This window comes from Balaenoptera borealis (assembly GCF_965194805.1).
Source record: "Balaenoptera borealis genome assembly, chromosome: 3".
NCBI classification, from domain to species: domain Eukaryota; kingdom Metazoa; phylum Chordata; class Mammalia; order Artiodactyla; family Balaenopteridae; genus Balaenoptera; species Balaenoptera borealis.
In genome coordinates this window covers 85163808-85177133 of record NC_138866.1, presented here as the reverse complement: position 1 = coordinate 85177133, position 13326 = coordinate 85163808, and the positions used below count along the sequence as shown (strand labels likewise).

The window sequence follows — 13326 nt, the reverse complement described above, 5'->3', positions numbered from 1 at the left end:
TTTTTTTTTTGATTGACGTTTCATTCTTGTTTGTGGCAACTTCTGAGCTCCTCACGTGCCAGACTGGAAATTACAAGTCCTTGCCTTTTCATTTTGTTCAAGTTTTTTTGTTTGTTTGTATTTTGTTTTTGCGGTTATAATAAATTTTGAAGTTTAAAATTTCTAAGTGATTGAATCAATCAATCTTCTTCCTTATGGTTCTTCAGTTTTTCTCACACTAATAAGATTTTTTTAATTCTACATTTTTTCCTATTTTTTTTTAAATTACTGCATTTTATTTATCTTTTTATTTTATGTATTTATTTATTTATTTATGGCTGTGTTGGGTCTTCGTGTCTGTGCGAGGGCTTTCTCTAGTTGTGGCGAGTGGGGGCCACTCTTCATCGCGGTGCGTGGGCCTCTCACTATCGCGGCCTCTCTTGTTGCGGAGCACAGGCTCCAGGCGTGCAGGCTCAGTTATTGTGGCTCACGGGCCTAGTTGCTCCGCGGCATGTGGGATCTTCCCAAACCAGGGCTCGAACCCGTGTCCCCTGCATTGGCAGGCAGATTCTCAACCACTGCGCCACCAGGGAAGCCCTTTTTTCCTATTTTTATTTTTTGTGTGCTTTATTTTTATTTATCTGGAATTCATTTTTGCTAATGTTCTGAGGTTAGGACCTAACTTACATTTTTTTTCCAAGTGGTTAATCTAATTTTCCTAGCACAAAGATAAATACAAATAATGGAAATATAAACTAGTACACAACCTCTATGGGAGGCAATTTGGAAACATCTATCAAAAGTACAGATGTACAAACCATTTGATCAGAAATTATACTTCTATGACTCTGGTCTATGGATATACTTGCATGTATGCAAAATGACACATATACAAGGTTATTCATGAAGTAAGTAGTTGTAAAACAATATCAGAAACAACTTTAAAGTCTACTAGCAGGGATTAACTAAATGAATCACAGTGTAACCATATAATAGAAACTATGTAGCTGTTTTAAAGAAATTAGAAACTACCACATTGGTAAAGGGAAAAAAAAGCAAGGTACAGAATAATGTGTAAAGATGATATCATTTGTGTCAGCAAAGGAAAAAACAAAGAATACATTAGTCTTATTGTATAGGCATAAATTATCTCTGGAAGGATACACAGAAAACTGGAAACACTGATTACTTTCAAGGATGGAATGAGGTAGCTCAGGGACAAATGGTGAGGGAGACTTTTCACTATATACACCTTTCTTTTTCACATCTTTATTGGAGTATAAATGCCTTACAATGTTGTGTTAGTTTCTGCTGTACAAACAAGGTGAATCAGCTATATGTATACATATATCCCCATATCCCCTCCCTCTTGAACCTCCTTCCCACCCTCCCTATCCCATCCCTCTAGGTCATCACAAAGCACCGAGCTGATCTCCCTGTGTATATACACCTTTGTACAATGTGCTTATTAAAAAAATAAATAAAAATTAAAAAGCCCAACTTAGATATCACCTCTAAAACAAAATAAAACAAAAATAATGGGAGTTTAGTAAAAGGAAAAAATGTTTTAAATATTAATGCTTTAAATATAAATAAATAATGAATTAAATATAAATAACAAATACACAGGGATTTGTTATGCTATTAGTATTTTCAGTCAAAAAAAGTAATTGAATTATATTCATAAGGCACTAACAGAGTAGGTGGCAGGATTATGGGTATTTTAATTTTTCTTCTTTTCAATATTTTCTATTTTTCCTTCAATGAACACATTTCTGTGATAAAATAAGTCGTTTATATTTTTTAAATTTATTTATTTATTTATTTATTTTTGGCTGCGTTGGGTCTTCGTTGATGCACGTGGGCTTTTCTCTAGTTGCGGCGAGCAGGGGTTACTCTTCGTTGCGGTGTGTGGGCTTCTTATTGCGGTGGCTTCTCTTGTTGCAGAGCATGGGCTCTAGGTGCGTGGGCTTCAGTAGTTGTAGTGTGGAGGCTCAGTAGTTGTGGCTCACGGGCTCTAGAGCGCAGGCTCAGCAGTTGTGGCACATGAGCTTAGTTGCTCCATGGCATGTGGGATCTTCCTGAACCAGGGCTCGAACCCGCATCCCCTGCATTGGCAAGTGGATTCTTAACCACTACACCACCAGGGAAGTCCCAAAATAAGATTTTTTAATATTAAAATTTTAAAATAGAAATAAGTTGAAACTATGAAAAAAATCACTATGTTGAATGCTTTCTGTAGCTCATATAAGATGTTCATTATTTGGGTAAAAATAAAAAGACTGGAGGATTTAAAGACAATATTGGTAAAAATGGAAGAAGAATCTCCTTCTACTACTATCTTCCAGTTCATGCGACCCACACACAAACAGCTTTGATCAAATGGTTGGTTCCAGAAAATTCCTGGACAACTATTCAAGTCTAAGGTAACTCATGTTATTCTAAGGAGGTAAAATGAAATTCTGAAGACATGTTAGCTCACATTAGCATCTATCAAGTTAACAGGGTGTGGGCTTCCCTGGTGGCACAGTGGTTAAGAATCTGCCTGCCAATGTAGGGGACATGGGTTCAAGCCCTGGTCCAGGAAGATCCCACATGCCGCGGAGCCACTAGGCCTGTGCGCCACAACTGCTGAGCCTGGGCTCTAGAGCCTGGGAGCCACAACTGCTGAGCCTGCGTGCTGCAACTACTGAAGCCCGTTTGCCTAGAGCCCGTGCTCCGCAACAAGAGAAGCCACCGCAATGAGAGGCCTGTGCACTGCAATGAAGAGTAGCCCCTGCTCGCCGCAACTAGAGAAAGCCTGCGCACAGCAACGGAGACCCAATGCAGCCAAAACTAAATAAATAAATTTATTTAAAAAAAAAAGTTAACAGGATGCTTTTTTAGAAGGGTGTGTAGGGTAGAGAATGTCCTCAGTCAAACATACAGGATGTGTTAAGAGTGTCATCTTCACAAATGTCTGAGAATAATTTTTGTCATCAAGCCTGCATTCACCTGCACAGGTGAAAAGATGAAATTTCTCAGAACAATATCCCAGCAAATAAGCCAAACCAGTTTTCTATGGTGATGTATTATCTATTTAGGCAACTGGTATTCACAATCAGGTTTTCTTAAGTTCTTTATGTGTTAAGTAATGTGCAAAAATACCTTTGCTTGGGAGGAATCTGCAGCTGCTCAAAGTACAATTGGCCCAGGGAGTTTATGCTCATCACAACCTCTTCTTCAGATACCAAGTCTATCTTGAATGGGTTTGCTGTGATGCGACACTTCAGATCTCCTTTTCCATTTGCCAATATGAGACTGCCTGTATCGCCTGAGCATGAAATCAGCCTGGAAAACAAGGCAGGAAGAGAAAAATAAATTGCTATAGGTTTACATGGCTCAATGCAATTCTCAATTCAAATTAGTAAATCAATATTCATGTGACATAGCACAGATAAGGCAGTAGAGAGCTGTAATTGAGAGCATGGGCTTTGGTGTCAGAAAGCCTGGACTAAACATAGCTCTCCCATGCACTAGGTGTGTAACTGTGGACAAGTTAATCTTTCTAGTTCTTGGTTTCCTCATCTGTAAAGTGGAAATGATAAAAGCAAGAACAAATAGAACTTTTTGAGAGGATTAAATGAGATCACACATGTAAAGCACTTGGCACAGAGTCTGGCACATAATAAGCGCTCAGTAAATGTTAGCTCTCATCATCATTATTACTTTGGTCTGGACAGTCTAGTAACAAGTTGGTGCATAGAATTTAAACATTTTGCTTTTCTTTCTCGTTCCAACCCTACACTCAGAAACTGAGGAAATAACACAGATTGGGTTATTGATTCACTCAGTCCAAAGTGAGATGGAAAGGTGAAACTTTTGTTTATTTATCAACTGACTTCCAACAGCCCAATCTGACACCTAGACTTTTAGGATGCTTTGGATCCCCAGGAGTTAAATAAGCTCAGAGACAGCACTTAAAATCCCTAGGTCTATCATCAGGAAAAAAACGAGACTCAAATCAACAGAATTAGAAATGAAAAAGGAGAAGTAACAACTGACACTGCAGAAATACAAAGGATCATGAGAGAATACCATAAACAACTATAAACCAATAAAATGGACAACCTGGAAGAAATGGACAAATTCTTAGAAAAGTACAAACTCCCAAGACTGAACCAGGAAGAAATAGAAGATATGAACAGACCAATCACAAGCACTGAAATTGAAACTGTGATTAAAAATCTTCCAACAAACAAAAGCCCAGGGCCAGATGGCTTCACAGGTGAATTCTATCAAACATTTAGAGAAGAGCTAACACCTATCCTTCTCATATTCTTCCAAAATATAGCAGAGGGAGGAACACTCCCAAACTCATTCTATGAGGCCACCATCATCCTGATACCAAAACCAAACAAAGATATCACAAAAAAAGAAAATTACAGGCCAATACCACTGAAGAACATAGATGCAAAAATCCTCCACAAAATACTAGCAAACAGAATCCAACAGCACACTGAGAGGATCATATGCCATGATCAACTGGGGTTTATCCCAGGAATGCAAGGATTCTTCAATATACGGAAATCAATCAATGTGATACACCATATTAACAAATTGAAGGAGAAAAACCATATGATAATCTCGATAGATGCAGAAAAAGCTTTTGACAAAATTCAACACCCATTTATGATAAAAACTCTCCAGAAAGTGGGCATATATGACAAACCCACAGCCAACATCATTCTCAATGGTGAAAAACTGAAAGCATTTCCTCTAAGATCAGGAACAAGACAAGGGTGTCCACTCTCACCACTACTATTCAACATAGTTTTGGAAGTTTTAGCCACAGCAATCAGAGAAGAAAAAGAAATAAAAGGAATCCAAATTGGAAAAGAAGAAGTAAAACTGTCACTGTTTGCAGATGACATGATACCATACACAGAAAATCCTAAAGATTCCACCAGAAAACTACTAGAGCTAATCAATGAATTTGGTGAAGTAGCAGGATACAAATTAATGCACAGAAATCTCTTGCATTCCTATACATTAACAACAAAAAAACAGAAAGAGAAATTAAGGAAACAGTCCCATTTACAACTGCAACAAAAAGAAAAAAATACCTAGGAATAAACCTACCTAAGGAGATAAAAGACCTGTATGCAGAAAACTATAAGATACTGATGAAATAAATCAAAGACGATACAAACAGATGAAAAGATATACCATGTTCTTGGATTGGAAGAATCAACATTGTGAAAATGACTATACTACCCAAAGCAATCTACAGATTCAATGCAATCCCTATCAAATTACCAATGGCATTTTCACAGAACTAGAAAAAAAATTTTACAATTTGTATGGAAACACAAAAGACCCTGAATAGCCAAAGCAATCTTGAGAAAGAAAAACAGAGCTGGAGGAATCAGGCTCCCTGACTTCAGACTATACTACAAAGCTACAGTAATCAAGACAGTATGGTACTGGCACAAAAACAGAAATATAGATCGATGGAACAGAATAGAAAGCCCAGAGATAAACCCACGCACATATGGTCACCTTATCTTTGACAAAGGAGGCAAGAATATACAGTGGAGAAAAGACAGCCTTTTCAATAAGTGGTGCTGGGAAAACTGGACAGCTACATGTAAAAGAATGAAATTACAACACTCCCTAACACCATCCACAAAAATAAACTCAAAATGTATTAAAGACCTAAATGTAAGGCCAGACACTACAAAACTCTTAGAGGAAAACATAGGCAGAACACTCTATGACATAAATCACAGCAAGATCCTTTTTGACCCACCTCCTAGAGGAATGGAAATAAAATAAAAAATAAACAAATGGGACCTAATGAAACTTCAAAGCTTTTGCACAGCAAAGGAAACCATAAACAAGACAAAGACAATCTGCAGAATGGGAGAAAATATTTGCAAACAAAGCAACTGACAAAGGATTAATCTCCAAAATATACAAGCAGCTCATGCAGCTCAATATCAAAAAAACAAACAATCCAAAAATGGATGGAACACCCAAATAGACATTTCTCCAAAGTAGACATCAGATTGCCAACAAACACATGAAAAGATGCTGAACATCACTAATCATTAGAGAAATGCAAACCAAAACCACAATGAGGTATCACCTCACACTGGTCAGAATGGCCATCATCAAAAAATCTAGAAACAAGAAGTGCTGGAGAGGGTGTGGAGAAAAGGGAACCCTCTTGCACTGTTGGTGGGAATGTAAATTGATACAACCACTATGGAGAACAGTATGGAGGTTCCTTAAAAAACTAAAAATAGAACTACCATATGACCCAGCAATCCCACTACTGGGCATATACCCTGAGAAAACCATAATTCAAAAAGATACATGTACCACAATGTTCATTGCAGCACTATTTACAGTAGCCAGGACGTGGAAGCAACCTAAGTGTCCATCAACAGATGAATGGATAAAGAAGATGTGGCACATATATATAATGGAATATTACTCAGCCATAAAAAGGAACGAAATTGAGTTATTTGTAGTGAGGTGGATGGACCTAGAGTCTGCCATACAGAGTAAAGTAAGTCAGAAAGAGAAAAACAAATAACGGTATGCTAACGCACATATATGGAATCTAAAAACGGTACTGATGAACCTAGTGGCAGGGCAGGAATAAAGACACAGATGTAGAGAATGGACTTGAGGACACAGGGGCAAGGGGAAGCTGGGATGAAGTAAGAGAGCAGCATGGACATATATACACTACCAAATGTAAAATACATGGCTAGTGGGAAGCTGCTGCATAGCACAGGGAGATCAGCTCAGTGCTTTGTGATGACCTGGAGGGGTGGAATAGGGACGGTGGGAGGGAGGCTCAAGAGGGAGGGGATATGGGGATACATGTATACGTATAGCTGATTCACTTTGTTGTACCGCAGAAACTAACACAACATTGTAAAGCAATTATCCTCCAATAAAGATATAAAAATTAAAAAAATAAAATCCCTAGGTCTAGATATTTTTCTAGTGCATAGTCACCCTGGTCACAGGCCTCTTTGGGGAGGATTAGGAGGGATAGTTTATGATCTTATTATATCTTTACAACCTCCTCCACGGATTCTAGGCCTTCCCCTCAAGCAAGCTGCTTTAGGTTCTGGAAATCAACTTTGTAGTTTGAGACGTTGTGTCTCACTGTTCATCAAACCTAAATAGAGTTCTTTTGATTATTCTGTCAAGTAGGACTTTAGTCCATCTATTTCAGCCTAATGGACAGCTTGACGTATTGTGCACTGCCCTGAGGGTTGAGCCATTTTGAGTACCACACAGGCCCTGTTATGGAAACACGTCTACCTTGTCTCTTACAACTAAATGCTGCTACTTTGACTCTGCTACCTAGAGTCTCATCATTTCCACTGAAATCAGGGAGCCCATTTTAATGGTACCATTCCCACCATTATCTCTAGCTCAGAAAAGACATTCACTCACTATAATGCTTTCCAAGTGTTCCCTCACTAATGTATTTCTCAATGAAGGGAGTATCTTTTGGATCCTTTGGAGAACAGAATTAGGGGCTAGATGCATATGACATATCCACTTCAACATCTTTATCTCCCTAAGTCTATGAATCATTTCTTCTACACAGCGCCAAGGAATTTCTGGTATCTCAGTTTCATTCAGCACAGTCCATAGCTGAGTTCAAGTTATACTTAACCAAGCAAATAATTAGAACCACTTTCAGCTGTCCAAGCTAGCATATTAAATCTGAATTCTCTGGTACCTGAACCCATGTCAGTAAATTTAGCATGATCCTAAAGTTATGGTCCTTCCTTCCGGTCTAGAAGTCCCTCAGAAATCATTTCCATGCATATTTCCCAGATTTTTGCCAGTATAAAATCTTATAATTCTTTAGGTGTGTAAGCCTTTTCCTCCTGGGTGTGACTATAATTGGCTCCCTAGGCATGTTGGGGTCTGACGCGATAGTGGGTTTGGAGGCAGTGAAGGGTGGTAAGGGTGAAGCACAGGGAGCACTGGAATCCCCTGGCACAGTATATTTCAGGTGAGGTTAACACGGGGTGTCCAAGCAGGTAAGATCAGCCTTATCAGATAGAGGAGAAGGAGCTGCTTCTGCTGAACTGGGAGACTCAGTGGAATTTTGAGGTTTGGGTACTCAGGGTTATCCAAATCTTCCCAAATGTTGCTATTCAATTTTGGGGAGTCCTACCTTTTCACAGTTGATGCCCTAAATTCATAGACCTGATGAAGCTGTGAATTCAATTTACGCTCTAATTCAGCAAACCACAGAATCTAACTCTGTATCTGATTTTCAGCTACAAGGACTCTGTAGATACGACTTTTAGGATTGTCATAGAAATCTATTAAGTTTCTGACAATGCTAAGAATTTAAAAGCCTGAAACTGCTGTTTTCTTTAAGTTCTTCAGTGAGATTAATAGCAGCCAGGCCACCTCAGAGTTTTGAATTTTGTATGGCAATCATGCTATGCTATGGCCCCACCACTTGGTTTTCCAGAGCCATGCTTTCAATAGGCACTCTATTTCAGGCAACCACAAGTAGTAATTTAAGTGACTGTCACAGAATGCCGTGGTTTATTGCTAGTCGTATTAATTTGCTAGAGCTGCCATAACAAAATACCACAGACTGGGGGGCTTAAACATCAGAAATTTATTTTCTCACAATTCTGGAGGCCAGAAATGCTAGATCAAAGTGTCAGCAGGTTTGGTTTCTTCTGAGGCTTTTCTTCTTGGCTTGCAGATGGCCATCCACTTGCTGTGTCGTCACATGGCCATCCCTTTGTCTGTGTTATCTGTATCCTAATCTCCTCCTCTTACAAGACACCAGTCATATTGGATTAGGGCCCACCCTAATGACCCTATTTTAACTTAATTACCTGTTCAAAGGCTCTATCTCGGAATAGTCACATTCTGAGGTATGGGGGGTTAGGGCTTCAACATATGAGTCTGGTGGGGGAGGGTAGTATTCAGCCCAAAACACTAATATCTCACCGTCCAATGAAAACCAGGTCCTCACTGCCTTCAAATCCAAGTAGATCAGCTAACTAAGCTCAGATTCCCATCCTTGAGGGTCTGTTGCTTATACTCATTCTGATATCAATGACTATGTTAACCAAAACTCAACTGTAGATAACAGAAACAACTCTGGCTATTTTAACCAGAAAGTAAATGACTTAATATGGAGGAATTATTAGCTTACAACATCATGGAAGGTTTGAGGTAGCAGGTTCCTGGCTGAGTGTCCAGTAATGACTCCTAGAAAAATACTGCATAACTGCAGGCCAACAGAACTTCTCTCTCAGCTGGAATCAGGAAGCTGGGTAATCAGAAGTCAATGTGGCAACTGCTGGGCTCCAGGATCATGCCAACTTAGCTGCAATCCAGAGATCGGGAAACCACTGCCCTAACTAGTGGCTCTAGAGTCATTCTATAGCTGCTGATGCACACCAGCAAAATGGGAGATTCAGTTCTGAAATCAAGATAACTCTAAGTGCATCTGATTGGTGGAATCTGAATTACATCAGAAACTAGCTACATGGGAGTCTGGGAAATGGAGAAATGTAGTTTTTAGTTACTACAGTAGCCAAAGGTTCTCTAGAAAAAGGCTGAAATAGAAGCAAAACTAATATACCATATTTACTACACAATGCGAATAACACCCTGACTCCAAAACCTGGCAAAGATAGCACAGAAAAACTATAGACTAATGTTACTTATGAACACAGATGTAAAAATGTTAAAGGTCTACTAGTAAAATGAATCATCCAGGAGAGTAAAAAATAATGTAATGTGACCAAGAGGAAATACACACACACACACACACACACACACACACACACACACACATACACACACTCTCTCTCTCTCTCTCTCTCTCTCATTTGCCAAACTGCAAAGCCATGAGAATAGTCCGTTTTTAATTCTTATTTCCTAAGTTCTTAGCATATAGTAGTGGCTCAGTGATATATTTTAAACTTATGATAGTTCTAGCATAGCTAAATTAATTTCTCCTTATAATTTATGAACTTTTTTTTTTGGCTGTGTCAGGTCTTAATTGCAACACGCAGGATCTTTGTTGTGGCATGTGGGCTCTTTCATTGCGGTGCGCAGGCTCTTCGTTGCAGCACGTGAACTTCTCTCTAGTTGCGGCGTGTGGGCTCCAGAGCGCATGGGCTCTGTAGTTGTGGCACGCAGGCTTAGCTGCCCTGCGGCATGTGGGATCTTAGTTCCCTGACCAAGGATCGAACCTGCGTCCCCTGCATTGGAAGGCGGACTCTTTACCACTGGACCACCAGGGAAGTCCCATAATTTATTAACTTTTTATTAGATTTTCATGGAAAAAATAATCTACATAAAACTATGATAATAATGTAGTGAAAATTAAAGCATCTGGCATAATCTTATATTCCCTTAGTGGCATGATATAAAGAAAATAACAAACCAACAGACAGAACCAAGTTAAAATATCACCGGAAAATGTGCTGAGAATTGATGCAGATTCTGCAGGTATATGAAAAATGCTTTAATCCCCAAAGATTTTTTTTCCACCTAGAAACTGATTATTAATTTATCTCTGACTCTAAGACAGATTACATGTTAGACTTCTGAGACTGCCATTAATTAAAAGTGAGTCAGTCTAACTGTATAAATTACTGTAAGCATGGGAGTTTGGCTAGTACATTGGATCTCTGGAGCCCTGCTACTCATCTGAGTGAGTCAATTAAACAGCTCTCCTGCTTGCTCCCAAAGTCTGGCTGATAAACCGCTTACTTTGTGAGGAGGAGAGAAGATCAGAAGCTCTGCTTCTCCCCATTAATAAGTGCTGATGAGTCAAATGGTGGAGGAAGAGAGTACAGAATGGATAACATCAAAATGGATAAATTTATCCCCAAATAACTGAAAACTAACTCTGCAAATGGTTGTATCTTTGAAGAAACAAAATATGAGACTCATACAAAAGCTGCTACTCAAGGTGTGATAGAAGAACATATTAAGGGTGTATCCAAGGTAGCGTGTTTCTTGGCTTACCTTACAGGGCTTGGCTTGCTTGTGAGGACATCAGGAACTTCATATCTGGGTTTCAAGGGTGTTTCTTCATTGATTTTAAGCCTGAAAATATTTCCCTCTATACTGTAAACTTCAGCCAGGAGAGGAACCTGGGAACACACACGAGATTGGTTTCAACAGGTTACCCAGGTCAGTTCTACAAATTACGATAATTAGAAAACTATGCTTAAATTATTATAGGCCAAGCAAACTGGAGAACAACGGCAATCATGAAGGAAAGGCTCCCCTATCTATATGTACTTGCTTGGCTCTACCTGGAGTAGAAACAAACAACTCCTATGTGTTCTATGGTTAGGCAAACATATAATTGTCCAGACCAGGACTGTTAAGAGTGAGAGGGCTCTCTATTAATAATGATAGTGGATGACAAGCATAAACTGAAACTGCCCTTGCAAAATTGGGACATGTGGCCCACGGTATCTATGATAAAGTACAGGTATCTTAAGAATAAGAGTTTGGTGTTAAAACTAGAGTAACTGGATTCCAGTTGAACGAAAGATGAAGGGTAACAAGCCACAGAACAGAAAAGAATAGACAGTAAAATGGTGGTCATTGGGGTTCTCTACTGTAGATGAATAAGGCTTCCTGTGCTAAAATCAAGGCACTTCCTGTACACTTAGGTTAAGGTCTGGGGAACTTTCTCTAGAGGCTGGGATATTCTCAGCTTTCTCAAGAGGATGGAGAATTTAGGTTAAATACTGCCTATGATGACAGATGGAAGCAACATAGAATCATAAAGAGAATACAGAATTTGAAAAATAAAACAATAACAACAAACTCTGAAGGCAGAGATGGCTGGATTTAGATTACAAAATGAGGCATCAAGATTAGGGAAATATCTTAAGACAGTGGTTTTCAACTGATGTGCCATGCTGCACTGGTTGCAAATCATTAAGTACAGTATGATGCCAAATTCTGGTTACAACTGGGTCTGTGTATTGTTACTATAATGTCTGTTAAATGAAAGGCTAAGCTGGGTAGCCTGTGTGAGGTAACACACAGAACAGGTATGATGTGGTGCAAGCAAGATATAGGAAGCAGGGATAATATTAATGCAGCACCAAAAAACAAAAACAAAAACAAAAACAATCCCTCCCCCCCAAAACGATGTTACTGGAACCTTGCTTCTTCAGAATATAGGAAAGTAGTCAGGGCACTTGAACAGTGACAGGACACTGAAGAGTGCCCAGGTAAATAATGGTAAATAGGCTGTGGCTGCTTTTACAGACATTCTTAAAACAAGGTTATGATGTAGTACTGATCATACAATAATAATTTTTTCCCCAGCTTTATTGAGAAATAATTGGCATATTGTGTAAGTTTAAGTTGTACAACTCCTTGATTTGATACTTATATATTGCAAAAATGATCACCACCATAGCATTAGCTAACATCTGCATCAAGTCACATAATTACCATTTCCTTTTTGTGGTGTGAACATTTAAGATCTCTCTTAGCAACTTTCAAGTATATAATAGAGTATTATTAACTACAATCACTATGCTGTTAGTCATCTTATTATAGTTGGAAGTTTGTACTCTTTGGCCAACACCTCCCCCTTTCCCCCACCCCCAATCATACTGTAATTACTGCTTATATGTTTAATATTCATTTGTATATTTGATTTACTTCAAGTGTGCCATCAGAATTCTAAGATTTGAAAATGTATCCAAATATAAGGCTGAAATCCTGTTAGATTATGTATTCCCTCCCAAGTTAGACATAAATTTCCACTACTCTCTCAAATTTAATTCAACTAACATTTATTTGGCATCCAATATTGCGAAGTGCTGATTGCTGTGAAAAGGATGGCTAAACTCTTAGGGAGAGTGCAATTTAGAGGCAACACCTATATAGTAACTGTAAAGCATTTTATGATAAATGCTGAGACAGGACAAGGACACGTGCTGCGGGAGAAAAGGAAGGGGAATATTGATGACTGTAAGAAGAGGGGTTCTGGGACATCTCTCTGGAGGAAGAGGGACTTAAGCAGGGCCTTGAGGGATTAGTAGGACTTTGGGTAGGCAAAAATGGGCAAGAACATCCTAAGCAGAGGGCACACAGGTTGTCTGCTTATATGTGATTAACAAATTGCATTTAGTTTATATACTCAGAGATCCTCCCATTATTAGTAAAATAACTTTCTTAAAAATTTTTATTTTTTTAAACCAAAGACTGGTCTGATATGTTCTGTTCTTGAGGCTGCAGCCTAGTAAAGAATCCTAATTATATGAGAGAAGGTAGCAATAACCCTGCTTTTCCTATAATAACCCT

The 13326-nt window shown here is 38.8% G+C and overlaps 1 protein-coding gene across 5 annotated transcripts in view; it reads right to left on the bottom strand.

Moving 5' to 3' along the window:
* Nucleotides 1-13326, bottom strand: part of GANC (glucosidase alpha, neutral C) — a 79078-nt gene that overhangs the window by 54512 nt on the left and 11240 nt on the right. For all 5 annotated transcript variants that reach the window (XM_082388739.1, XM_082388741.1, XM_082388742.1 and 2 more), the window contains 2 exons: nt 11014-11141; nt 3127-3309 (listed from right to left, as the gene is read on the bottom strand). In XM_082388739.1, coding sequence (XP_082244865.1) covers nt 3127-3309; nt 11014-11141 — 311 coding nt within the window. The remainder of the gene's footprint in view (nt 1-3126; nt 3310-11013; nt 11142-13326) is intronic.